General features: G+C 44.2%; 1 protein-coding gene across 2 annotated transcripts in view; it reads right to left on the bottom strand.

The window, feature by feature from the left end:
• Window positions 1-226: 226 nt before the first annotated feature.
• Window positions 227-27,980, bottom strand: part of asic4a (acid-sensing (proton-gated) ion channel family member 4a) — a 57,831-nt gene continuing 30,077 nt past the window's right edge. Inside the window, exons 2-10 of one of the 2 annotated variants that reach the window (XM_057058801.1) lie at window positions 9,806-9,950; window positions 9,307-9,434; window positions 9,053-9,206; window positions 5,873-5,926; window positions 4,272-4,425; window positions 3,094-3,185; window positions 2,878-2,957; window positions 2,212-2,322; window positions 227-1,383 (exon numbers count right to left, since the gene is read on the bottom strand). In XM_057058801.1, the coding sequence (XP_056914781.1) occupies window positions 1,225-1,383; window positions 2,212-2,322; window positions 2,878-2,957; window positions 3,094-3,185; window positions 4,272-4,425; window positions 5,873-5,926; window positions 9,053-9,206; window positions 9,307-9,434; window positions 9,806-9,950 (1,077 nt within the window). In that variant the 3' untranslated portion in view covers window positions 227-1,224. The remainder of the gene's footprint in view (window positions 1,384-2,211; window positions 2,323-2,877; window positions 2,958-3,093; window positions 3,186-4,271; window positions 4,426-5,872; window positions 5,927-9,052; window positions 9,207-9,306; window positions 9,435-9,805; window positions 9,951-27,980) is intronic. The other variant, XM_057058810.1, reaches the window with a different exon arrangement.

Genomic DNA, 27,980 nt, shown 5'->3' with positions numbered 1-27,980 from the left:
TTCAGCTGATTAGTTATGCTGTTTTTTTAAGAGGTTCGCTGACTGAAGGTCTGAGGTCTCCCGTGAGACCATCGGCCTCCAGGAAACAATCAGCCCACTTTACTATCCTGTTTACTTTAACTTAGACGTCCTTAACAAGCCTACACACACACACACACACACACACACACACACACACACACACACACACACACACACACACACCAGGTTCAAGGAAACAACACACTGAAATGTAAAATTATTATTGCTTAAGCCATCCTAAATGACGATGCTAACCCAAGAGAAATGAACCGGAGAACGACTGAAAACACAACATCGTCTACAAAGAAACGCATAAAAAAGCCGCATAAGGACGTCGTGTGGACAATCAAACTGGTTAAGTCCATTTTCAGTATCGGGGCAGCTGTATTGACATCTGTCAGCTCATCTGCAGCTCGTAAGTGTACAGTAAATCGCTACAATCGTGATCGATATATAAAAGTTAGCCTTTTTTTCCAAATATATATGTAAATTTACATGACGCGGAATGTAAACAGCAAACATTGTAACAGAATTCTTATTTTAAAGTTGGACTTTATGTACAGGGACAATGCTACTCTCTAACACCTTCACCACGAAGCAGACAGCGTTATCGATGTGGAAAGATGCTCCTAGATCTTCTAAGCCAACGTCAAACAGTTACACCTAAATTATTCCCCTCCAATTTCAGATTGGACTCACCACGAGTAAAGTTTTCCCTTTTTAAGTATTATCATCTTGTATACAATACATAACATATAGGTAGCTAATAGCGTCTCTTTAAATAATTACAAAATGTCTTATTATGTAATGGGTTTTAAAGTTGGACTAGATTTACAATAAACGTATCGATACTGAAAAAAGAAAAAAAAAGATTCTTGAGAATAAATATATTTCATCCTTGGAGGATAAACTGAACTGGGTGACATGCAGTTGTCCTCTCGTCTCCGATGGCGGTCCTGAAAACACCTGTCCTCTGCACGTGAAGCTGGACAAGAAAAGAAAAGAAAACGTAAACGCGGTGTCCGTTTTTGTGCCTACATACTGAGCGTGCTCCGTCAGCAGCACGAGTTTGGTGTTCGACTTTGGCTGTAGCTTTGTACTGGGTACGGCGGCGCCGCGGCGGACGGAAGGGCCGGAAAGGTCTGTGCTTGGTGTGGACACAGGCGGCTGCTATCTCTTCGCCGTCGCCAGCGCTAGGTGGCTCTAGCAGGCGAAGTCCTCGAACACGCCGTGGTGCCCGGCATGGTGGCGGTGGGGGTGGGGGTGGGGGTGGGGGTGCGGATGAGGGTGGTGGTGGTTGGGGAGGATTGTGTTGGCGTAGGCACCCTCCGGATGGCTCGGTCCCAGATCGTTGGGGTCCTGCTGAGGGCACAGAAGGTGGGGGTCAAAGATGCATTCAGGTCTAGCGCCATCATCCAGTTGGGGGAATTATTATTATTATTACTACTTACTGGTTGTTCCTTCTTTATGTAATAGACTAGAATGAAGTTATGCATCTAATTGTGTCTGTGATGCATTTAAATGAGTTGGAGCCTGATCTCAACACAGTTGTTTTTGTATGTAGTACAGTAATGTAGTAGTAAATGTAGTATAAATCAGGAAAATGGAAAATGTGGTATTATTATATTTCAAAAGTCTTGTTAGTTAAAATTGATTTTCTGTGACCCCCTTATTGGCTTTTCTTTTTGAGGGTTTCTTTACAAACCTGAACGAACACTGGTCCCATTGCCACGACCATAAAAACTCTGATTACTGGGAGATAACTGTAGCAACCATATCAGATTTTTTCACATGCACTTCAGAAATGTGATTATCCATAAATCCTAGTCTACATATTTCAGTTCATTAATCTCTATTTAATTAAACTCTTTCAGAGTTTGTACATATAAAGCAACATCAACTTTCTTTAACCAGATTATACGTGCACGGACGCAGCAGCAGACTGGGCAGAAATCCCGGGGAGTTAATCAGATTTCCTCAGATTACTGCCAATATCTGATAAATCATATCACGCCTGCTGTTTATGGGATCACCTAAATAACCCTTTATTTACAGATAAGCCTGCAGGAACAACACACGTACGAATAATCACATTAAATAAAATTAAGAAAAGATTCAAGAGGTGGAAAAATGGAATGAGTATCTCCCTAAAGTGGCGCCAGAGCTGCGGCGGGAGCAGCTGCTGCGTACCTTTGATTTCATCTCCTCCAGACCTACTGTGGCGACGGTGCTGGGCTGCGGTCTGCTCCTCCTCTCCTCTTTCTGCGGCCTCAGTAGACGCTGCAGCCGGTGCTTCATCATCTGGTCTCCCCGCAGAACGGAGCGACGAAAGGGGGGGGGGCACACCAAGAAAAGATTGAGGGGGACGAGAAACAGGGAGGCAGCAGAAGAGTGAGGGGTTCATTCCCCGTGATGTCTAAACCCCCCAAGGTTCTACTTTATTCATACATGTTCTGCAGTCAGCAGGCTGAAGGGCTTAAAGGCGATACAGCTGAGACAGGAGCTCATTTCACCATCGGTGCTTGTAGCACGTTCTGAGCGGATATTAGTTTTCTCCAGCCTGGAAAAAACTCCTTACACGTGTAATAAACATTTACACGGCCCGTCTGCAGATTTCTGGATGATTGTGTCTGAGGAGAACACCGATATGCACTCACACGAGCTGTATTTACCATTTTTGCAAGATAAACTCTGTCAGCGCTCTGTAATATAAACAGCAAAGGTGTGTGTGTGTGTGTGTGTGTGTGTGTGTGTGTGTGTGGGGGGGGGGGGTCGTTTGGATTTTTTAAAAATTTCAAATCCAGCTAATTGCTGCGAAATTCGAGCTGATGGGACACTGAGTGTGAGCTGATGTACCTCATAGATATAATCCAGGATTTCCAAAACGGTCAGGATGCTGGCCCCGATGAACAGGCCCATCTGTCCCCCGATGTCACCTGAGAAGAGGCAAAGCAGCTCCTGTTAGCGGGCGTCGTGGCTCAGATATGTGCGTCTGCTGCAAACCTTTCAGCGAGGAGGAGGTGTGATTTAAATTAAAGCAGAAAGGAGAGGAAGCGCTGACATAAATCATACCTAATAAACCCGCAACGTCGTAGGCTTTCTTCTGCTCGATTGTCTCGTAGTTCAAAGCTTCAAAGAAGATGTCTAATACCAGGAAGTTTTCTCTGCGAACACAAGTCAAGGGGGACTGTCAGACAAAGCCAAATATACTCGCGCTGTTTTTATAATTCACTCAGACTCAGACATCATTTGGGCGTCTTTTACTCCCCCCATAAATTGCCATGATTGGAATGTCAGGCCTGCAGCTCTTTACACAGATCTAACAAGTGATTGTGGGATAATGAGGTGTTTCAGGGTGTACCCGAGATGGGAAGAACAGGCGGTGACAGCGCGCTCTGTCACTGCCATGCCTCTGATCTCTCTGGATTTAGAAAGTCTGCTAATATTAAGCCTTGCACGGTATCATGAGCTCTTTGGTTTTGGCATCCTCACACCTGTCAGCAGGTCTGTCTGCTCGACACAACATTGGTGTGCTCAACTGTGACGGTGTGCGGTAAAAATAGGCATATTTGTTTATTACACACCAGAGACACACTATCACAACATGGCTGCCATTCTTTTATGCCTGCTTTGACCTCTTTCAGACACTCTGGTGCCGTTTTAGACTTTTAAGTTTCAAGTTATGCCTATAAATGTGGTATAAATAAATAAAAAAAAATCCACTTTTTGGAGTAAAACACAGCAGGTAACATTGTTTCAAAATGTATATATGAAGGCTCACTGCTTTGGTGATGATGAAACTGCTCATTGCGAGTGTACACCCACAAGGGGGCGCTATGGAAAAGGTCTTGGAAGTGCAGGTTTACTTAAAGAAGCTGTACATCTGAGATATCTGACCGTCAAGCTGGGGGACGCCGAGAGAGGATAAATCATCCAGTTAATTTATATTGGTCAGACTTTAAAAACAAAATGGTGCCAAAAGATTTTTAAATATTAAAAAAGAAAAATCAGCGGGGCAAAACATCAATCAAAGTGAGAATCTAAATTTAAGGACTTCCTGAATCGTGATGCCCAACAAACTTAACCGTCCACCTAATGAAGAACATAAAGTGATGCCTCTATTTTTTTTTTTCAAATGATTGATTTCGGTTTGTATTTATGGTCTGCAGACTGTAGGTCAGAGTTTATGGCCTTGACCGCGTGCTGCATCGCCGCTCCTACAGTTTAGTCTCGCTGAAGCCCCGTCACACCTGATGTAGTCCTCCGACTTGTCGTACTTCCTGGAGAGATAGCGAGCCGAACCCTTGCTGGGGATTTTCACCATGGAAAGCTCTTTGCCGTAACGGGTGAGATTACAGGGCGTCTCACACGGGCAGGTATCGGCACTGTTCTTCTGATACTGCGCTGCAAAGAGAGGAAAAAGGAAAAAGAACTTTAGAACTGATAAATGCAGCGCTGTCTCTGCTTATTGCTGCTCCATATTCACAATATCCCAGAGGCAGAAACAGAAGCAAAGCAAAGCGTCGAACAAGCTGTCAAATTGGTGCAAAACAGCACATTCTGGATCATTTCTTTGCAATAGCTGCTCCTCTCGGGCTGCGATGCTGCCACTGTGGGGCGCCGTGGCTCAGCGCTCACAGCCAGAAGTTCTGTGGTTCAGTCCCAGCTCTGTGGGTTTTCCCCAGGTACTCTAGTTTCCTCCCACAATCCAGAAACACACATTAGGTTGAGACTGTAAATTACCCCTGGCTGGAACAGCTGGGATTCTCTCCAACACCCCCCACAATATTCTTAGCTTTAGCTTTGTAATAACATATGTTTGGTTGCAACCATAGCAACCGTTGGCTAACCTGTCCTGTTCACCAAAACGTTGATCCATTTTTTACATTTCATTTGGCCAGTTATAGATGTAATAAACAGACATTTCTGTTTGTTCTCATTGCTGTTTCTTCGCGTCCTGCTACAGAACGTTTCCACCAAAAAACCCCAAACATATTTCTCCAAATGGTGGTGTGTTTACAGTCCCTGTTTACTGTTGATTTAGAGAATTATAGCTGAAGTACACTAATAAACAATCCCAGACCCGTGCACCTGCAGGTGTGAATTGGTGAAACATTTAAAATACATATTTCCAATCAAATAGCAGAACACAGCTGAGTAAATAGCTTTCCCTAATCTTTTTCTTCTTAATTACTCCAAAAAAGAAAAATCGAATTGAGGTGGCGCTTTAAAAGCAGGCATTTATAATGGGCTCCTTTCTTTCTGCACCAAGAGTTATTTGTATGCAGGGAGACGGTGGCGTATATTCTCTGTCTGATATGAGAACAAAACATCTTTGTTATCCAAATATATGAAGCACATTTTAATTTATTACCATTCATAAAAGACAAATTCATTCCAGCATTTGATTCGGGAATATGATTCAAATGAATACGTCTCATTTCTATGAGATATATTTCAAGATTTCATTCAGCCATATTCTGAATGGAGTTTAAATCCATCAAAGAGAGGCATAATTAAATTTCTTACTTGGCGGAAGAATGATAATTGTGGTTGTGCGTCTGCCAAGAGCAGAGAAAGATCTTTTTTTAGCATCTACCTTTAAAACCAGGCGACTTTTGTTCAGTGAGGGGAGATACGCACGAGTCGCGTGTAATATTAAAGGTTCAACACTGCCGACGAGGCAGCCGTCACACGCTGACGGGACGAAATCAAACCCCGAAAAGTCATTTCCACATATCAAATCTAGCTCCAGGTATTTGTCCTTATCATATTTACTGATTGCGTTTCCATTTCCCTGTAGGTAAACCTTCTGTAACGAGAAAAGAAATGGAGGAGGATTGTTTCTCACCCAGCGCTTTGTCAACACAGTTGATTTTACTGGGGGGGCAGATATCTGCGGTTCCTGGGGAAGGGAAACAGAAAATGAGTCAGATCAATCAGGAGCAAAATGATTGGTGACCTGTGTCTGCTGCAAACAACACTCGGCTGCTTATTATTCAGCTCCAAATGAAGGCAGGCGTGCGGAGGATGGCTTCCATCCACGGCGCCGGGGCCATCTTGGACGTCTCCTGATTGCGGGGAGAAATGGAACGAGCTGTCTTCAGCCGCGAGGCACATTTACCAAGTCTTTAAGAAACAATCAACGAGGCAAACGAACATATTACCCGTGCGGGCCAGGTATTCATCAGCGGGAACATTAATTGGCAGAGGTGGGCCCGTCTCGTTTCTGGGTTTCATTTCCGTCCGGCTCCCCGTCAGAGCCCGACGGGGCCGCGGCTAAAGCGAGGCTGCCTTTTAAAAGACAACAAAAACGCATGCATCTGGTTTGGGAGGTGCTGGGAGGGGAAGGAAATGGGAACCGTTCCCTTCGTGAACCGTGATGAAGTGAAACGTGCTGGTCGCGCTCTGTCGCTCATTTAGTTCTGTGTCTGTTTCCCGCCTGGCTGATGTTTTCAGGCTGTTGGAGAGCTTTTGTTAAATTGTTGTCCTTTTCATACTCTGCTCACTCCTCCCAGTTGATAAAGCCAGTAAAAGTGTTGCCTTCATGCTTTGGCTCATGGTGTGGGGACTTTGTGAACTTGTTGGCAGAAGGTTCTGGGTTTGACTCCCTCATTCTAAGTGTAGTTAGGGGTGTTAAATTGGGATTTCTCCAGCTGCTTCCTCCCTGTCCACAAACACGTGTCCTCAGTTGGACTGGTGATGTGTCCCATTGCACTGGGAGACTTCAGCACCCCCCCCCCCCCCCCCCCCCAGATTTAGGAGACAGTTAGCAGAGAATGGATAAACGGACAGAATACGATGGTCATTTGCTCCTCATCTGAGGGGAAAATAACCTTTAACAACCTTCACCTTCAAAGGTGAATGAGGAAAGATTTTACTCTTAGATGCGGCAGCGCCGCTTGTCTGCCTTCTGCCCACTCACCTAAAAGCATTTTAGGGGTGTGTGGTCATCCAAATATAGAAACGGACCAAACAATGAAATATTCATCCTGTCCTGAGTAATCCAAGAAAACACAACCTTGCTGTTGCACTGGCAGTTCAGGAGATCGAATAAAAGGTGTAAAACGCAATAACAATGCTGAAAACAAGCCAAAAGCCACAAAAACGTAAAATGCCATTAAACAGTTTAGAATCTGTTCAACATTCAGGCATAAATGTGGTGGGAACAACCGCCTGTTGCCCTAAAAGCACATAAAAACACTTAATGAGCCATGAAATACACAAACGCTAAAGAATACCAAAAGGACAAACGAACACCAAAGCAAGCGTCTGTAGACAAACGGATGATGTCACACACACTAATGCAGGTTTGTGTAAGTGGGAACGACCACAGACGTTTGTGCTGGTTTCTCATGAACAGCCTCCAGTGACCCACCGGAGCAGCAAAACACCAAACCTGCCGATGACGACAAAACCTCTGGTGTTTCCAGGACAACAGCAGAATTTCTGTCATGGCCCAATTTCTCCATTTTTTTTAATTTTTTTTTTAAACATATCTGGTCGGATTAACCCAAAAACCCATAATGAGCGGCTGTTCCCCGAACATGTGTGCCATTCAAAGGTTTAATGCTCTATATTCCTCCTCATTCATCTGAAAAATGGTTGCAATAAAACCTGAACCCCGAGAGAGCCGCGGCCGCTATACGAACGGGGCGGATGGTGGTTCTCTTAATGGGTTTTGACCCGATAACCTGCAACAAGTGGAAGTGTCTGCAGAAAATGTCAACAGCCTCACCTCAGTATCGCAGCTGATATCAGCAGAATAAGTCATGCAGACGCCGTCGCCCGGCGGAGCACATGAGCTAATTAGAAACGTGTCGTCCCCATAGAGGGTTTAGATCAAATGATTAGCTGGGATTTCTGTACAGGTCAACGCTCCACTCCAGCCTGGAGAGCTACCGGCTCTGTATTCAGGAGATCCCTCAAAAATCCATACTGCATAAGACAAACAGGGATTAAACTGGTTTCTGGCTCTAATCAAATGTCTTCCAGTGTTTAATCACATCGATTGATTTCCTCATATTTTCAGAGATGCTAAATGAGGCTGTAAATGTCAGCCACACCATGGAAACATGTTAATGAGGACGCTCGCTGAATACGCCGCTGGTGTCTGACGTCGCCCTGTTTCATAATCCCAGTTTGCATCGATCATCTGCATCACAGACGCCGCGTCGTTGCATTTTTTCACCAATTGAGCACAGTGATAAAAACTGCATTCAGTAAGTCTGTGACATAAATGACTCTAATTAAATTCAATTAGAGGCTTTATTTATAAAGCATACCATCTTCAAAACAGTTCAGTGACCAAGTGATCAATTACCTAATCAATGAGCACTAAATTAATCTCAGATATACCAGACAAGGACGATTCATTAAGCCTTCTTGAAGATGAGCCTAAAAGAACAAATATAAAAATTATATTTGCACTTTGAAATCAATGTAATATGTAATTCTGCACCTGAAAAACAGGTTCTGGTGATAATAAACACGATCAGAGTTTGATATGAACTAGAATGTCTGATTATTGTTAGAAGAAAACCCTGAGAAAAACATGATTGTTTTCTTTAATAACATCCAGAGAATCTTTGCTATAACAAGTTCAGGTACCTTTTTATTTGAAAAAAGGAGGACAGATTACCCTCTTACATTGTCTCTCTTCCGTTGAGTCATTGTCAGTTTTATCATTCTAGCAAACAAAAACTCGATTCAGGCCAAAGCGGAGCGAATCCCAAAACGGAAATATGTGCAAACACGCAGAGATTAAAGAGAAAAGCCCTTTAATCTGAGGACTGGCTGGCCCGAGAGGCACCATCTCTGCTGGAGATTTCCATGGAACAAATGTCAATAATCAAGGTCAAACATGTGGCGGCCTAAAATAACATCAAGTGGGTCAGATAATTGGGCCGGTGGGCTGCTTGCATGGAGCCAAACCCACTGAAAGCAATGAAAAACTATCTCCGTTGGAGTGTGTGAGCTACTCTCAGCCTCTGTAACATCTGCTGCGCTGTGCACGAGTGTGTGATCTCACCGGGCATGTGCACCATCCGACAGTTGCACATTCGCAGGACCTCGTTGGTCTCGCAGAGCAGCCGGCAGGCGCTGATGCTGTATGTGTCGTATCCGGGGAACTTCTCTTTGCTGCTGGCGCGGCAGTTCCCCCAGGGCTGGGGCAGGTAGGTCAGCTAAGCACACAGAGATTTATTAGACCTCCGTCCAGACCAGCACGGCTGGACGGCTGCAGGCGGCGTAGACGTTCCAGGAGCTGTGATGAAGAGGACCTACCCTCTGCTCCTGACATGAAACAAAGGTCTGAAAACCCGGAGAGACGCCGAAGCCCAGCTGGTGGATGTAAGGGGGCTCGTCCTGACTGTGGATCTGAACTCGGATGCCGGCCTCCAGGGACGTTTCATCTCCACGGTGAAGCACAAAGGAGGGAGACACAACCAGGGAATTTCAGATGCACGCTTCCTCTCACAGCTCGGACGCGGCGCTAACACTAAACCAGATTTCGGTCGTGCGTGGAAAATAAACCGCGACGGATTATTGACATTTGACAGCTACGGCATCAGCACAAATCTGCGGCGGTTTATTTTTCCTCGGGAATTTCCCATTACAAATCAAATATTTCACGTCGCTGTGCAATCACAAAATGCATTATTTGCCGTACATGACCCGGAGAACTCGGTGCAGGTTGTATTTATTCTTACATAAACCCCAGCAGAGGTACTGCCTGCTGTAGCATGAGATGGGATTACAGCGTACAAGCAGTTTGGAAGCTTACTTGTCTCTCTCCAGATGGGCAGATACTCATCCTGCTGGATATCCAACATGATCTCCAGCCCGTTTCCCATTCCGCCCTGCTTGGTTTTCCTGGATGTGGTCTTGTTGCCATTAAAAGTGTAGCATTTCCCGTATCTAGTGTAAACCTGGAAGAGAAAAGATTCCTATCGTGAACATCACCACAAACATGACGGTCCACGCGCCAGTTGTGACAGGCCGCCAGTGCACTGAAATGAAGGCAGAGATACAGCAAATAAATAAATAAGCAGTGTGTGTGCTGAGTCCCTCGTGGACTCTGATAAGCTTTATTTGAATACAGTCCCAACACTCGCTGCGTGATGCCGGCACAATGCTGCTCAGGGATGCCAACGTTCCACTGAAATATCAGCTGGAAATGCAATAAAAGGTTCCTCCTCCTCCCCTCAAATGATAAGACAGTAAATGAAAGGCTGCTTTGAATGAGCTATCACCTCGCCATCTCTGTGGACGACCCTCGCCGTTTGTTCTCCCCACCTAAAGTGCTCCTCATGTGAGGTTACAGAGACAATGACTAATCCATAAAGGTCAAAACTAGACAAGGTTTGGCCCCATTGCTGAGCCCTTAAAGCCAGTAAAAAGAACCGATTGAAATAATAATCAGCAATAATCCAGAACGGTCTGCATCAATGTTTTTAATTTATTTTGGTAAACAAGGATGATAAAGCCGCTGTTACATCCATGAGAGCTTGGGTCACGGAAGCATGATCCCGCCCTGCGGGGGCTTTAAGTCCTCTGCTCTACGGATAATTTTCATTCACATCCAGCAGCAAAGCGATTGGAATCTCAAACATCTTCCAATTTGACTGATCTTAATAGGTAGAACTTTCAGAGCAAAGGAGCCAATTATATTCAGTCATTTTCGTGTGCAATGAGTAGATCGGCCGATATGGTTCTCCACCGCTCCACAGGTCCTCCTTCTTCCCGCAGACGTGGAGCGGCTGAGAATTCAGTCTGCGACAACAAAGACCAGGTTAAAGTTAGAAAGAGCCACTCAGGAGGTTAATCTGCAGCTATCTTGTTGGTGGTTAGCTGAAGCCCTCAGCATTTGTGCAGTCTGAACTTCCTCCCAAGCAAACCGTGTAATCAGAACATCAAGTGACCCACGCGGGCCTGAAGAGCTCCTCACCCTCAGGTATGCACTGTGACCCAACGGAGTGACCTCTGCAGGAGGTCAACGCCGGGGACAGCTCAGATTTCTGCTCCGAATGACTCACAGTCATGAGGCATCTTATCAAAGAGACAGAAAAAGTCACCCGCCTGCTCCTCATCTCAAAGCTCAAACCTAAGTGGACGAAGACGCTAAACAGAGGAAATCATACGGCGAGTGAGGTCGAGCGGCAAGTCACCGGAGAGATGACGGTGCAGCAGGTATGTCATTAAAGAGACGCTTGTAGCGTCTTCTAAGCCTTTCACATCCGTCTCCTGACTTTGATATTGCCTAATGAGAGCTCTGATGTCTAAATAAGGTGTAGTACTCCAGCAACAGAAGCTCTCATTTACAGACCGCGGAGCAGATTCATGGGTGAGACGACTGGACAGCAAATCAGAGGCACAGCGGTGGCGTTCAGCCGAATAATTCACGGCCTGTGGGCAATTTTGAGAAGTCCGCAGCCGTGATTAGAGCCGGGAAGGATAACCATTAAAAAGAAAAGCCATGCTGTCTTGAAAACACAAGTGTTTTTACCAAAAAGAAAGGCTTTTGTTCCACTCGCTCGCCATCGGACTCAGAGAAACAGTGCCAGAGACTGTGGGACCAAGATGACAACATAAGCTCTGAAGTCCCAATTTAACACACACACACACACACACACACACACACACACCACACACACACACACACACCACACACACACACACACACACACATATATATTTAGAAATGTAACATCAATCCAGTCAGTTAGAACAGGAAATGAGAGGTGGTGAAAGAGCGTCAGGGACCGACGGAGCAGGAACTTGTGACTGACGTGCTGTTAGGGTGAAAGAGTTTAATCTGGCTCCGCTTGGTTGAGAGGAAGCTAGTGGAGGAGCTAAGCTGCACTCATTGCCGAGCCCCCACCGGCAGTCCCTTTGATTGCTCCACTTAAGGCTCATCAAGCCGACTTTATCTGATGAGCAGGCTTCCGATGCAGAGGAAGGCTTCATGTCGGAGATGCTCAGAAGAACCCGGTCGCTTCATTTCTGCTCTGAAAGTTTAGGGAGCCCTCACATTTGCTGTCCCCAGAGAGTGAAGTTTTCTCATCATCTCCCCTTGGAAATGGTTGTTGGCAGAGTTTCCACAGGTTGATTTATCCGCCTCAGAACCCCCCACTCCTCTTTTTTTCCTGCATCTGCAGCTTGATTGATGGAGCGTTTTTCTCTTATTACATGTTGAACCAAATTTAGAAAGGGTAACTGAGTTGAGTGGGGCAGCTCCCAAGAGGCAACGCAGCGCCGCTGTTGACAATTTAAAAGAAATAAGCAGCAGCACAACAACACAATCTAAAAGAGAAGACATTTGTTCTCTGTAAAAATTCAGTTAATTACGCGTGCTAATTCCAGCAGCAATTAATATCGCTCGGTTAGTTTGTACAGTCAGAGGTCAAAAACGACCCCCCTCCCCCGAATCCGCATATTGATTAAAAGGGAATGATGAGTTTAACAACAGCAGTTTGGTGTTTAACAGTGAAAATAGCGGAGCCTCAGAAGCAGCACGGTGATGGTTGAGCTACAGAACCGACCTTGAGTGCTTCTCATCTCTGTGCTCATCTCCAGCAGCGTCAACTGGAAAAAAACAAGAAATAAATGACTGAAAGAAAAACTGTCATAGCTTTATTTATTAATCTATATTTATTTTAAACAGGCGCCCCTGTTGTGATGGAGGTGCTTTGTTGTTTTCCTGATTGGGATGTAAACCAACTCTAATGCTATCGCTAAACTAAAAGGAAAAGTAATAACTTCAGCAGTAATAACTGAAATAATGAGGTGTGTTAATAACAATAACAATAACAGTAATAACTGGAAAAGTAATAACTGTAAAGTAATAACTTCCAATAAATAAATCGGCGTGCTTCAGAAATGCCACAGCCGCATGGTAGCGTTCGTAGCCATGTTTGAAAAATCCTGCACTTCCTGTAAACTGTAACTCCTGAAAAGGTCTGTCGAAAAAATTCTGGAGATATTAATCAATCAAGGGTGTAAAATAAATCTCTCTTTAATCACATGACGGTAAACAGCATTTCAGAGAGTAAATATTGATTATTCTCTGCGCGAGGAACCCGATGCAGCTGGAATTAATCAGGTGTGTCTGCTGCTGCTGTGTTCTCCTGTGATGAAGAACAGGAACAGTGGTTCTCTGCATTCTGGAGGGGATTTTCCTCCACACTATGACACACCTGAACTTTAAGAACAGCTTCAAACTACACAGGATCCAGCACTGGCATCCTTGACGGATGCCTCCATGTGATGCAGTGTTACAGCTGATGCACAGACCGTGTGAACGCACGTGTGACCCAGCGAGTGCCTGACTTTGTGCTTTAAGTGGTCAGGATGATCAGAAAAGTTCCCATTCTGGAGACGCAGCCATTTGCCTTTTTTAAATGCCAATTCATTATGTCTTCCCAACCTTCGTCTCTTCCAAAGTACCTTGTTTCACTCTCTCCCTCCATGCAAAATGCATTAAGAGGCCACCCTGCACCATGTAATTTGGAAGCCCTGGTGAGGTAAACCTTTAAACACCCTCTTTATGACTCTGAGCTGACAGTCTCATGGCACTTTTTGTTTTAAATAAGGCATCACAGTAGGATGTGTGGAGGACATCCATTTCCACAATGGCTGCGCGGCCAGAATGAGGACAGCGGACATGAATCCATTTACAGTAGGAGGCAGAAAGCGCCAGATCACTGATGGGCAGTTAACACCATTAAGGCTGACTCATTCCAGTTTGAGGTTGAGCTGGAAAGTTCTTTGGTTTAATGTTTTCATTTAGAGAAGGAAGGGGACCCGACTCCTGAAGGGATGAGACGAGAACATTTACACAGCATGTGTCAATGTGTCCTCAGGTCCAGATGAATGCTTTTTTGTCTTTTAATTAATTTAGCTTTTACAGACAGACAGACAGACAGACAGACAGACAGACAGATAGATAGATAGATAGATATAAAAATGGAATGAGTGATGTTTCTACATAAACCCTTTGCATGTGAAAAATGTTCCTCATTTTCATCGGTCTAGATTTATTCCAATGCACAACCTTTATAGTCAGGCAGTTTGTAATTGAATGCTCAAATGTCCATGCTAAACACCCAAATAAATAGATAAATCAGCAACACCATGGCGACGCATAAATCCTAAATAATGCTTTAGTGTCATCATTTTTCTTCAACCTGCACAGGAGGACAAAGAGGACAGACGGCAACGGTGGAACCTGGCCGGCTGATTGGAAAGGAGCTCGCGTTGTAAACGCAACGTAGCAACAGTTAGCAACGATAGCCACAACAGTTTTAAAGCTTTACAACTTTAAAGAGTAAATTTCTAAGTGCAAGGTGAACTTCAGAGACCACGCTGCCCTATTTCCTCCTTTGGTGTCTCAGTGCGTTCGCTCTCAGCGCTGTTACATTTACCAATATTTACAACAATATCCTCTTCATATTTCCCCTCAGGGTTAAGTGAAGTATGGGCCAAAAGAAGAGCCACTGCTGCCTGCATAACATGCTGGCTAATATTTGCACAGTCGAGAAGCATGTTTCATGCTGCATTCCTGGTTTAAAGTTTCTTCCGGGCGATTATGATCCCCCAGGTTTTAATTTTTTGGCATTTCAAGAATTTTAATTCTCTTTCACTGGTCTGTGTGGGAGTTCTGACTCATCTTTTCTCCTTTGCAGCCCTTTTTCTGGGTTCCTCCAATGGAGCATCAAATAATTGGTGCAATAAAGTCAGAACAGGGCACTCAGCAAACCTCTTCCTTTTCGAATGTTAGCATTCCCACCCTCACCCACCTCCCCCTGGATGCTGCTATTCCCAGCATATCCGAGCATACTCAGCTAATGGAGCAGTGAGAGACGCTCTTGAAAACAGGTCTGAAAATGGACAGGCTTTCCAGCCCAACACAGCAACTCACAAATAGAATAGCCCGCTACATTCGGCACTCTCGGGGAGGTGAAAGCGTCTTTCCAGCACAGACTACATGGAAATCATGGCCGCGGGGCGGTGAAGCTGCTGTTTTATAAATGGGATTAGAAATGCTGGCATAATGGGGATAATTCATTTGGATGACCGCGGTGAGCTCTTATCTGTAATTGTGATGAATCATTTCCTGCAGCAGCTGTTCCCAGCTTGCGTCCAACCACACTGGTTAGTACTCCCTGACCTTACTGGTCACACTGTGTTGTGAGAATTAATTGTGTTCTACATGGAACAATATTCATTTTCCGTGCTGATATTAATCAAGCAAATGTTAATGTTTTTTTTTTTTTTTCTCCTCGCATCACCTTTGTCTCAGAACAGTCCCCCACAACAGCAATTCTGGTTAAAAAAAACTAAATCTCGGAGGCGTTGTGTTTCTCAAGCCTCACCCTGTCGTTGGTGAAGGTTTAAGGAAATTAAACTTTAATTTAATTTTAAGTTTGAGGAATTTATTCCAACCACAAGAGGAATCAAAATAATGATTCATGTTTCAAACGTGTCCTCTAATTCTCTCCATATCTCCGTGCTGTGGGCACTTCCTGCTTTACAGCCAAGCTCCCAGTGCTCCTCTCGCAGCCGCCGCAGCTCCACGGCCAAACTTTTATTTAGTATTCATCATAGACTGAGACACCTGTATGGTTGTTTTTCTCTTTCCGGGCGCTCGGGGGAAATGATATCAGCTAGATTGGAGCCTCCTGTATGGGCTTGATGAAACTCCCGGAAAAGCGGGATGTGCTACATCCTGACATGAATCATCAACGTAAATTATGGGATCTCTGCAGGGACCGCAGAGAAATACAGATGCAAATAAATAAAGCTGCTGGTTCTTGTCAGTTTGTGACGACGTGTTTAAATATCGACGTGCACAACTGGATTGCAAAGCATTGCACAGAATGCATCAGGGGCACAAGACAATAAATACGTACGCATTGTTATTCTCTTCATGTAGTTCAGCGTTAAGAGGATGTCCTGAGACTCCTAATGGCATGCAACACTGTCTTTATTCACAAGATGGTGCAATATGTGCACTTATATATTGACTGACCTCCTAACGTGATATTTACAACCGTTGAATTCAGATTTCTTATGTCACCTGATTCAGAAAGATTAGCGTCTCTCTTTTAGAAGACAGCATTTTTGAGGTAAAAGAAGATCTGAACGATCTCAGACTAAGCTGAACTAAGCATCTCGGAGCCCAAGCTTGCCAGAGAGAAGGGAATTGAAGCCCCCACCAAACACACCGGCTTTAATTTGGACTTTAACAACCCCTCTCCGATGAAGATGATAGAAAAGAAGTGCAGAAAAGGAAAATGAATTGAAAAGCTCAGGCCTTAGATCTGTCCTTGAGTGACTGTAATCAAAGTCACATGAAGAAAATTAAGAAAACAGGAGGGAATCGAGCAGATTTCGGCTGGAGTGTGTCTGCCCGGAGCAGATACATTTAATGATTAATTCCACTTATTTTAATTCAGGTTATGACATTTCTGGCGTTATGCTATCCCCGTCGTACGTATTGTACTGTGCAGGGAGAAAAAAAAAAAACCCAACTCCACCAACCCATTTAATCACCCACTTAAAAACATGCACGCTCACACATGCACGCAGACACGGAGAGCAGCATCACATTTCAGAAATCCACCCTTTGTGAACAAAGCACTGTTATTACTCTATGGTATAATTATTGGAATATTTAGCATATTTTAGCATAATCCCATTTTTTTCCTGCTGGATCTCATGAGGTTGCTCACATGCGTCTTCCAACTCTCCCTGAGCCCGCGGAGGCTTATCCATCACCAACGTTGCAACTCCTACTGTTTGCCGATGGAGGCCCCCCTCCCAAAAAAAATAGAGATGATTCGCTCACTTAATTCTGGCTCAAAATGAGTGAGAGTGGAAGACCTCGGTAATCCCCGCCGGCACATCAAAGAGTGGCGAGATATCTGGCCCACCATTAGCCGAGTGGCTGCGTGCCACCTGCCCAGATGTTTGGCGTGTGGGCTCCAGTGCTGTCAAATGGGAAGATATGATTTCCAAAAAGCCTCCATGAAGCAGCCGAAGCTCCTGAACTTCAAGGACAAAAATAAATATTTCCTATTTTTCCATAATGCTCATATATATATTTATAAAAAAGATTTTTATATACCCTCTCTCACTGGCGTTACTCCTGGAGAACAAGCAGGCCAAGATCCTGTGGGACTTCCAGATCCAGACTGACAAGATGGTGGTGGCCAACCAGCCCGACATAGTGGTGGTGGATAAACACCAGAAGACAGGGGTGGTGATAGATGTAGCAATCCCGAGTGATAGCAACATCAAGAAGAAGGAACACGAGAAGCTGGAGAAGTACCAAGGGCTGAAGGAGGAGATGGAGAGAATGTGGGGCATGAAGGCAACAGTGGTCCCAGTAGTGATTGGGACACTAGGGGCAGTAACACCCAACCTGAGTAGATGGCTCCAACAGATACCAGGAACCACATCAGAGATCTCTGTTCAGAAGAGCGCCGTCCTAGGAACAGCTAAGATCCTGTCCTGTAGAGGACCCAAGTCTGAAGGAAGGAGGCACCGCCCAGGAGGGCAAGGAAAATAACTTCTTTTTTTTCACGTGTGCGTTTTACAAAGCACTGAATAAAAGTTCATTTTCACATTTTGCAGTGAAGGTTATTGCATTTTCTTTGGAATCCTTTAGAAGTTATTGACAAGGTGGAAAGATAAAAATCTGAACTTTGGAAGGAGCATTAAACCATCCTGCAGCAGCCGCCACAAAGCTGTGCACACGGTGGCGTTGCTGCCGGCCCGAGTCGTGACAATCTCCCACCTGCTGTTTGGGCTCTGACTGTCAGCTAAATAACCTGCTTGTCATCGGGTCTCAGAACATTTGAAGGCTTCCTGCAGCCGCAGCCCCGACCGAGCACCTTTGCGCGTGTGATCCGCTTGATGTTTGCTCACCCTTGAATTGTTTGTTGTTATTTACACTCGGAGGTTCCGAGCCGGCGTTCTGCTGGACATCGTCAAATGAACGCGACATTTAATCCCATTACTCACTGCAGCAATTACAGGATAAAGGTCAGCGTGCTATATTCAACAGCAAAGGCGACGGTCACGTGACGACACACGTGGAGATTAAATGTCCAGATTAAACCATCTGCGGCTGAGCCGAGCCTCAGATGTTCACCTTCCCCAGAGAATGAACACGGAGAAAACAAACAAAGAGGTTGAAATTTTCACAAAATATCTCAGCTGAGTTAATTGAAGTCCTCCTCCCGCCACCAATTATACTCTTCCAAATAATCTATTTTGTAAAATATGATTAGTTTCATCTATTAATTTAGCTCCGCCACAATTCTCCCCTCCAGCAACCCCCAGAGTTTACCGCTCCAGTTCATCCATCATGTCTGAGGCAGAGGGGTTATAAAGAAGAAGAGTCTTATTTCTACAGATGTTCTTCAATCAGTCGCGCATCACTGATAACCCGACCTAATCACTGATCCAGTTATTCACTGTGGGTGTTTCATCCAACGTTGAAACACCCACAGCAGCACAACAACGTTCATTCAAGAGAGACTCAACACAGCTGTAATGTTGCGATTAGCTTAGGGCAGCTGCCTTCAAAGTTGTGGTTCTGATGTCATTAGAATCAATGTTACATTGATCCGCTTGGTCCATCATGAATGATACACCTTGTAAACAATATAAAATAGTTCTTCATCTCTACAGTAAAATAAATTTGTTAAAATAAAAAGTAGATAGTATTATAGTCAGTGGCTGGACTAGAGTGAGGGAGGAGAAGCGTAAGGCAACCTAACAAAGATAGAGGGCACAATGTGGTGCCAGTAAACTTTGATAAAGTATAAACACACGTGAAAAATATGAATTCCCAAGTGGAGGTCTACAAAATCGTCAAAAAACAACGTCATATCATTTTAAGAAGGGGATGGTGCTCTTCAAACACGACGGCCATCATTTATCTATAATAATAACAGCACAAGGTTATCAGACCACTCGACCCTCAAACTTCCAAGGGTAGGACTAACCTTCTGCCAGTTAACATTCTTGGGAAAAAAAGTGCAAAACTGATGCAGGAACAACAGCAAAAGACCTTCCTGCCCCCAGAAAAGAAACACTTCAATATAAGAAGATGAGAAATAAAGATGAAAAACAAGAGAAAATAATTGTCACTAATAATAATAATAATAATTCCAGTTTACACTCACATTCTGCTCAGACAGAAGTTACAAACCCAGCTTTGTTGACCATGAACACAACTTCCGATAGTAAAGTGACACTGTAGAAATAAAACAAACTAAATCCTAATTATTTGACTAACTATACGGATATCTATTAACATTTCAGAGTTGGATTATGTTAATATTTAGATTGGGAAAAAGTTTTTGCATTTTTAACAGCCATCTGCAGTGTGGGGACGAACCTGTGCCGGATTGCTTTCAGAGGTGATATCCTGGATTCTGACCTCATCCAGAGCCGCTCAAATTGTGGCGGGGATCCATTAATGCATCTCAGAGCAATTTTGTTGCATTTACAGGCACAAAGGCAGCCTGGAACGTGGTTAGAGATGAGCCCTCTGGCGGTCAGCATGACATAACAGTTTACATGTCCATCACAGCTGGAGATGAGCGAGTTTCCCAAAAATAATTATCGCTCATCCATCTGAAAGTGTGGGCTGTAATGGGATTTAAGGATATGAGTGAAAACGCAATTGATTTATCTTTTAACCCTCGTGACACCATCAAGTATGCAAGAATATTTCTGCAGCTACAAGGTCATTTGCACACACACACACACACACATCAGCTCTATTACCTGAAGGCTGGAAGCAGCTGCAGTGTGTGTTTTGCCTCTAGAACATGTGTCGCATTGGTCAGACTCCAGCAGGCACTAAAAACATGACTTATCATAACAAATGGCAAAGCTGTAAACCAAGAAGAGGAATTGTGACTTCTGCAACCGCTTTCATGCTCTATAATTCACATTGACAAGTTGTCAGAAATGGAGAATGTTTGTTTTAGCCTCATGACATCAAGAGATGCAACAGAGTGTTCCGACGAAGACAACCGATGCCTCAACCTGCCATCGTCTAAAGGCTTTGCCAGCGTGTCTGACTTCATCTTTACTGAGCCACGGTACCATTTCATCAACTGATTTCTAAAGTCTCTCATCAGGTGCTATTGACTGTGATGGATCAGGAATGTCTGAATCACATTTTTTGCCTACTAGCCTCTTTAGCTCTGCAGGGTTTCAACTGGGAGGGACACGTAGCAGACTGGAGACACCCCCTCAGCAGAGAGACCGTGGTTGTCGGCGCAGCTCACGCAAGACATTCACAACAGTAGCTGACAACATTTCAGACGGGGTTAAAAAAAACAACCAAACTAAATGGTTCCCTGAAACAAAAGTAAAAAGAAGCTTTTAGTTGAGAGAACTCAGACGGGTACAGTCTTTGACTCGGCGACTCCACAAAATTTTGTTCAACCGGTTCCCCAAAAAAGAATTCCTCTAACTGATCGGCACAGCCGTCGATGCATCAGTGTGTGCACTGGGATGTAGAAATCAATGTCAGCGCACTCCTATGCCCCTTCAATCTCTGCCAGTGAGCCCTCATATGAGCATGGAAAGCCATCAACTGAGCCTACCCAAAGGGAATAGTGCGCACCCGATATTGATATTTGAAGGGTTGCTTTGGTGCCAAGAAAAGACCCTTGTACAGGCTATAGTAAAGGATTACCCAAGCAAGCATGTCCTCCTTCAGCGTAGGCTGCTAGAACATGAGTTTCCAACCTTGGTACCATTTTGAAGGGTCATTTTTAAACACAGCTAGAGATGAAACAAACAACAAGAGAGACTAGGAGGGACGATCCATCACCTCTACCTCTGTGCGCCGCTGCTTGGTGAGCAGCAGATAAAGTTGGCCTTATCTTCAATTAGGCTTGATCAGACAAATGGCCTGATATGTAATGTTAAACAAAACAAACACAGAGGCTCACCTGGGACACATAAATCAAGACATGGGGCTTGGCGTTAAACTGCAGATTAATTACGATTTTTGAAGCGTATAAACCTGTCGCTGTGGTCTTCAGAGCTGTATCGTCCCTCCTTAAGTAAAATCTGCTCCGGTTTACATGATGCAACCGGTCTGTTGACCGAAGGTAAGATTCAGCGTCTCCACGGGCTGCACCAGTCGAGAGGTTTCTGTTGACGTCTGAGAGTTGTTGCATGCAGCTAAGCAGATAAGATTGATGTGCTGCCGCGCTGCCAAACAAACAGTATAATTAAAGTCAGGCAACCATGGCCCCGACCATACCACAGGCCCACGGAGCAATGTCCTGGACTTGGTTTACAGAGCACGCTGACCTTGTGTGTCTGGGAGAAGCACTGCTTCTACAGTAGTAGGTGCTCATATCCATGCTGTTGCTGTAGATGGTTTTTGGATTTGTTACTAATGACAACCACTTCCCTGGGTGTCTCAGGAAGCTACACTTTGTGGATGCATTCATACCGATCTGATCCCTAGCTGATGGCCATTGATTGACGATGGCACTAAAGAGAGACGGGAAATGGCTGCACGGTCTCTGAAGGTTCAAACTGATGCAGATCACCATTTAGAGCGAGAAAAGCTTTCTTTTATTTTTTACAACAACAAACCTTCAGAAGTTTGATCTGACAAAGGAGGTAATAACAAGACAATTTGAGAAAAAAAGACAATTTGAGGATTCAATGGAGCATTTAGCACCGTGAAAAGGTCCCTCAGTGACAGAGGAATAACAAAGGTGAACTCTGTCAGATCTTCACCACTCTCGCTGCACAAAACACATTTTATTATCTCAAGAATTTGGTTTATTGCAACCCATCAATCATTTCAGCATCATACCCAAGAATATCCACGCTTGTTTTACCCATGAGCTGCGACCTCAGTACACCCAGAAGTCCTTACAATGGGCCAAAGCCTGGGTATAAACAGATAAATATGGAAGGTTAACCCTGCAGAAACCTCCACTTTAATTAATGCCAAGTCCCCTCTCTGTAATTTGAAGTCTTCTTTATTAGAAATTTTAAAAGTGCCCTCTCTGGGGACGCTGTGAGTCACAGGGAAATTGTGGCACAATATGTTTTTAATTTCCCAGAAGGTCCTTGTGCAGCAACTATTTCGCGATGGTGCAGGTTTGCTGAATGAAACTGAAAGATCTGCTTGTTTTTGTCCTTCTGTCATATGAGCACTCTGACCAGAACTCGCATCTGCATGGTCATCTCTAATTTAACGCTGAGCACCACCTATCTGCAGACCACTGGGACGTAAACTGAGCGTCTTGTAAACTATTATTGCATCACTAATCATCGCACAGTCACATCTTTGCTAGAAGGTCCTGGGTTCAATTCTAGTGAGGATTTCTACATGTGGAGGTGGCATGTTCTTCTGGTGTCTATGCAGGCTTTCTCCAGGTGCTCCAGCTGCCTCCTACAGGCCAAAACCATATACATTAGGTGGACTGGAGACTCTAAATCGTCTTTCAGAGTGAATGGTGTGTGTCCAGGGTGTGTTCTTGCCTCTCAGAAGATGGATGGATGATGTCATCTTGGACTGTCTGGCTCTATTCAATCCATTAATTTGATTGAGTGTGAACTTTTCCAATAAGTGCATCACATCATACTGACGTTCAAATATTTACATTGAACTCTTAATAAATGTGTAATCACAAGTCACTATTGCATCCCATGATGCATTGCAACTTGATGATGCAATTCAATGCAGAGCTAAATGCAGAAAATTACTTATTATTTATAGAGACAGAAAGCGAAAATGTGAGGTAGCTTTGGAAACAATAGTGACACCTGACTGTTGAACATTTTAACAAATTGATGATAACTGTGCGTGATTCTTTTTTCCCTTGATTTTACTCTTTTCCCTGCTCTTAATCACCGGAATAGAAGGGGCAATGGTTCGTCATTCGGGTTAACAAAAACATGCCTGTGCAAAATTAATAGATTGCTGCAATCGGCCGTGTATTTATGTCACGGTGGTTGGACCAGCACACTCGCAGACAGAAGAAAATGACTTGCAGTAAATCCTCTTGTTCCTCCAGGTTTGGTGGTCTTTAGACACCAAACTTTGACGTGGAGCAAACGAGTCAATCAAACAGTCTAACTTCCCCCGGGAGAGTAGGTAAATGAAGCTCATCCTCGGTGCTCCCAGGAGGGTTAAAACTGAACATATAGGAGCTCCTCGTGTGAAAAACAGCAAAAGGCATTTTGTTAGCATTTCCAGCAGTAAACGTCTTTCTTTAATAAGCCTGACGGCACATATCCAAGCTATTCTCCAGAGTTGTGTTTGATACAGGTCAAAGACAACAAACAAGAAGCTATTTCACGCGTCTTTGGGACACAGTCTGAGGATATATCCATCAACTGTTCCTGCAGTGTAAGAGGGCTTGTTCCTCACCAGCTCCATTTTAACAGATGCTCTGTCAACATCATGAAAAATGAGCTCATTTTCACCACAGGAGTCCACAGGCGGGAATAAATAAGAGGGGGAAACTTATTTTCGTCCGCACGCCCACCGTAGCAACCTGCTTTTTAAGCGTTTATGACTCCATCTTGTTTTGAAATCCAAGCAGATCGTCGGTCACTGACATGGTCGTAACGCAGCGATAGTTGACGTTTAAAACAGCGGAGGTTAAGTTTTCAGTGTCAAAGAGGCTCATGCACTCTTTTGACCTGGTGAAGGGGTGGTCGGCTTTGTCTGAAATCAGAAAGTCAAAAGTCCCAATAAAAAGCGGGCAGTGACTCCTATGAATCACGCTAGCATCCTCACAGTACCAAAAGTGCTTTCTTTTGGATCTGTTCAAACATTTTTAAAACTGAAAAGAAAAGATCCTGAGGTTCTGCCTTGTTTAGACAGAGTTGAAGTAACCGACAGGGATGCTGTCACCAGCCAGCTGGGACTGACTCTACATAAATCACTAGCTGCCATCACTTCCTAATGAGCGCGGCGACCTCGCGGTGCCTCGGTGATGTGAGACTGTCATCTCTGATGGAAATCTTCATAAATTATTTAGCATATTCACGTGTGAGAACTGAATATGAAAAATAATTTAGAGGACGCAAACATCGGAATCTGTTGTGACGGAGCTCTGTCAGCCTCTCTTTTGTACTCTGCATCACCTTAAATGTATCAGAGCGCCCGTGAATGCTGGTGTTTGATATCCAGCCCAGTGCTGGTTCAGGGCTGTTGCCGAAGCTTTAGCATCACAGCTGAGACTGTGTTGACGAGGGAGCGGATGACACCGGCGTTGTTATTTCCAAGGGGCTGAAAATCAGCTGGCCCTAAAAGCAGCCTGATGATGGGTGGGGGCTGGCCCTTCTTTTGATGTGCTGAAGAACCAGGTTCTCAAAGGTTTCCACTGGGGATGGGGGTGCCTCAGGGCAGCAGCAATTTAAGCTCAGCCCTTTTGTCTTTGTGTGGTTTCTGTGGCGATTCAGAACAGGACACAGTTCCCTTGTAACTGATAACAGCCTGACAGAGCAGGTCTGAAGCAGCTCTGATTCAGCTTCCTGATAAACCAGACTGTCATCAACAAGGCCAACAATAGTTTGATCTCAGTGCCCGATTTGTTTTCCTTTTTTTAAACATGTAAATAGGGAGCAGCAAGTCAGTCGTGACACCAGAGACGAGCGCTTTAACATCCGGACACGCCTGACAGGTTACTGATATTGAGTCCTCTATCCATTTATTACGCCCAAAGACATTTTTAATGACCCTGGGAGTTAAAAATCTACTTGCAAAATCCAGAAAAAGGATGTCGTATTTGGTGTAAGTGCACCACAGTACCTGTCACCAGATGAGGTGTTAAATAATGCCTGTGGACATCCCTTTTTGTTGAGCTTGCCACAAACTTAATTATGTTGATTAGAAATGAGCGATGTGAATATGTTAATATACATTTGGCACGCAGACCCGTCTCTGTCCACTCCTTTACTCCCGTTGTGTTCTGTTTTGGTCGGTATGACTCATTGTTTTGTGCTGTCGGGTGATTGGGTTGTGCGCCATTTCCCTGCTCTGCTCGCTGCCAGACTTTTTCAGAGGGCAACTTTCATCTCCTCTTCCTCACAGCAGCAGGCTTTAATTCCTCCCCAATGCATCTTCATGGATAACACGAAATATCCGTTTAATCTATACGACTGGGGCATCGAGTAAACGATGTTTCCTGTGACACATAAAGCAGCGGAAGGCTGACGAAAAAAGTTTGTGTGTTTGTCTGTTTGTGAGATTATCAGACTCTGCGTGCTCTGAATTCCAGTTTAAAATCCTGTGGTAGTGAGAGCAAACTATGGAAACTGAAGAAAACTGTGGCGGTGTCACTAATCAACTCATATTTGGGCTGCAGGAAGAGAAGAAGCTTTTGTGTGATTGTATTTAAGACTTATTCAAAATATTCTGAAAAAAAACAACCATCAAACAAAAGAAAAACAACAAGCGTAATATAATAAATGACACCCATGATTTAAACACACAAGCTCGTTTTAAAGAGCTTTTACGCTGTAGAAAACTGCCTGGATTAGAAAAGTAAATTATTTAGCTTGGCTGGACATCGAGTGTGCTGCGCTTGGCTATTTTTGCTGCTGTTCAGCGCCAGTGCAGGTCCACGCGTTGCAGCGTCAACTCGCTGTCAGGCGCTGTGGTTTTGAGAGTTTAAGCAGAAAAAGCACCGGTCAATCCAATGTCACCTTTTTTTTGTTTTTGTCAATTCTGGGGGGATTTTTGCCTTTAATGTGGAGCTCTGATGAGAATATTTCATTACACTGTACAGTGCAAAAACTGGTAGGTGAGGGAATAAAACACACTCAGCAAATCAGTAAGCTGCTAAGTACCTGTTTGAAGTGCTGTGCGCCTTCCTGTTGCGTTACATTTTAATGTGGAGAGATGGCGTCTGCTAATGTGCTTGTAATATACTGTGTGTTCCTTGTGATGACACAAATCAATAGACAGACTAATCCTGGTGTATCCAGTGGGGCATTCTCTTTATCCTGTTGGATTTTCACACACTAACTTAAAAATCCGTTGAGTGGTCTTCAGGGCAGGTTTCCCATTCCTGTCAGTAGCAGGGAGGATTATGTATGATACTTAAAGTTTCCCCTGCTTAAAGTTTAACTTTTTGCCACACAAAGCAGAAAGAGAAACCTCAGGAAGAGCGGCTTAACATTTGCTGACAGTGTGGGTCATCCAGCCTGCGATTACCGGACCGAACGTGCAGATTACCTGGTCTTTCTCTGTTTTCTGCCGATGTCAAAACGCCCACCAAAACCATACGGGCGCCCAGGAAATAAACTACTTAGAGTAAATGTGTGAAAACGTGTAATTGAAAAGCTTTAAACATGAACATACCGCAGGAGATTAAATGAGAGTAGACGAAAGCATCTCAATGTTACGATAAAACAGGCATAGCCGGAAAAATCATCTCTCAGTCGCTCAGTGCTGCTCCGACACGCCGGCATTAAAAGTCGCACTCGGTCTCTTTATAACGCCACGTCTCACCATCGCCAACCTGTGTGTGTGCTTACGGCTCGTGGTACCATTTCGGTCTCAGCACATTTGTCTAAACTCTTTTACATCTGCCTGGAGTCTCTCGTGCTGCATCCTGATATTGGTGCGAGTGATAGATTTTCATTTTTCGCAGAAATGCTCCTTTTTTGAGGTCTAGGGCTCCATTTAGGCAGTAATTACACTAACAGGCCAGAACTGACATTAATCCACTGCCGTGTTTGCTTCAGTGATCTCGTTACTAGAACTTATAGCACATTAAGGGTATTTAGGTTTGATATATTCCATCCTGCGTCCTCCTGCTATCAATCCATACCATCCCAAACCTCTTTGTCGCCATTTTTAGCAACCAAAGAGGATAAAAGGAGGCACCTGACTGATTGTAAATTACTCCCACACCCCTTAAACTGTATGTCAAAGCTTAGATTTATGATTTCGCTCTCATCTAAGGGAGCCCAGTATCCAACAATGTCACACAGAAAAGACTCAGCATGTAATTGAAATGAAATGCACAAAGCCGGCAGTAGATCACGCCGGAAAATCCCAAAGCCTTAAGATTTGGAATCCAGTCACGACACCAGTGGCCCCGAGAACTGTCCCAGGCAAATCTCAGTTCCTTCCATGCGTCTTCCTCTCCAACCCTGAATCTGAGCTCCCCATCAATGGAGGTGACGGTGAACACGATCCATGGCGAGTTTTCACATCAGTCTGGGGATTAGAGGCATAAGGTTTATGCTGGCCCCACTACAATCCTGGACCTTTTTTATTTCTCTGGATCCAGCAATTTAAACTAATTTCAAGGCCGGCTCTGCAGCAATTTTCTGGATCAATGGAATGTCATAGCTCACTTGGTCAACAGCATTTTAACTGCAAGTACCTAACGCCGGGGGATTCTAGGCTAATGGCCTACTTTGGAGAGTTGAGGTTAGTTAGCCTGACATCCAAACAACCAGCAGCAGCTTCAGCTTAACTACGAAAATGTCCCAGAAAATGTCATCAGGAAGAGTTTTCACTGACATCGAGGCACAACTATGCAGTAAATAATTATCAGTCTCAAATACATATGACGGCATAATGATGAAGTTGCATATCATAGGGTTCGTTCTCAAGTGCTTCAGAAGCTCTAGGCTAAGATAATTAATATGCATCGACGTCAGAAGGAGAACTGCCTGATGCAATGTTTTGACATATTGTTTATGTAAATATGGCATTTACATGCGCATGCATATATTGAATCTGATTAAACATAAAGTCATTTGTATGAATTAAGTAAGCATGAAATGAGTAAACCTTTTGAAAATCAACTGAATTCTTTGAGGATATAATCTACTCTTGACGCCTGTGGCTCCCCTGACCCCCCAGTAGATCAGTAGATTCAGTAGATCTCCATTTTCTCATCCTTTCTGGAGCTGTGCTATGACTTCAG

This window comes from Takifugu flavidus, chromosome 1, assembly GCF_003711565.1.
Source record: "Takifugu flavidus isolate HTHZ2018 chromosome 1, ASM371156v2, whole genome shotgun sequence".
NCBI lineage: Eukaryota > Metazoa > Chordata > Actinopteri > Tetraodontiformes > Tetraodontidae > Takifugu > Takifugu flavidus.
Note: the sequence above shows the minus strand (reverse complement) of the source record. Positions and strands in the feature narration are given on the sequence as shown.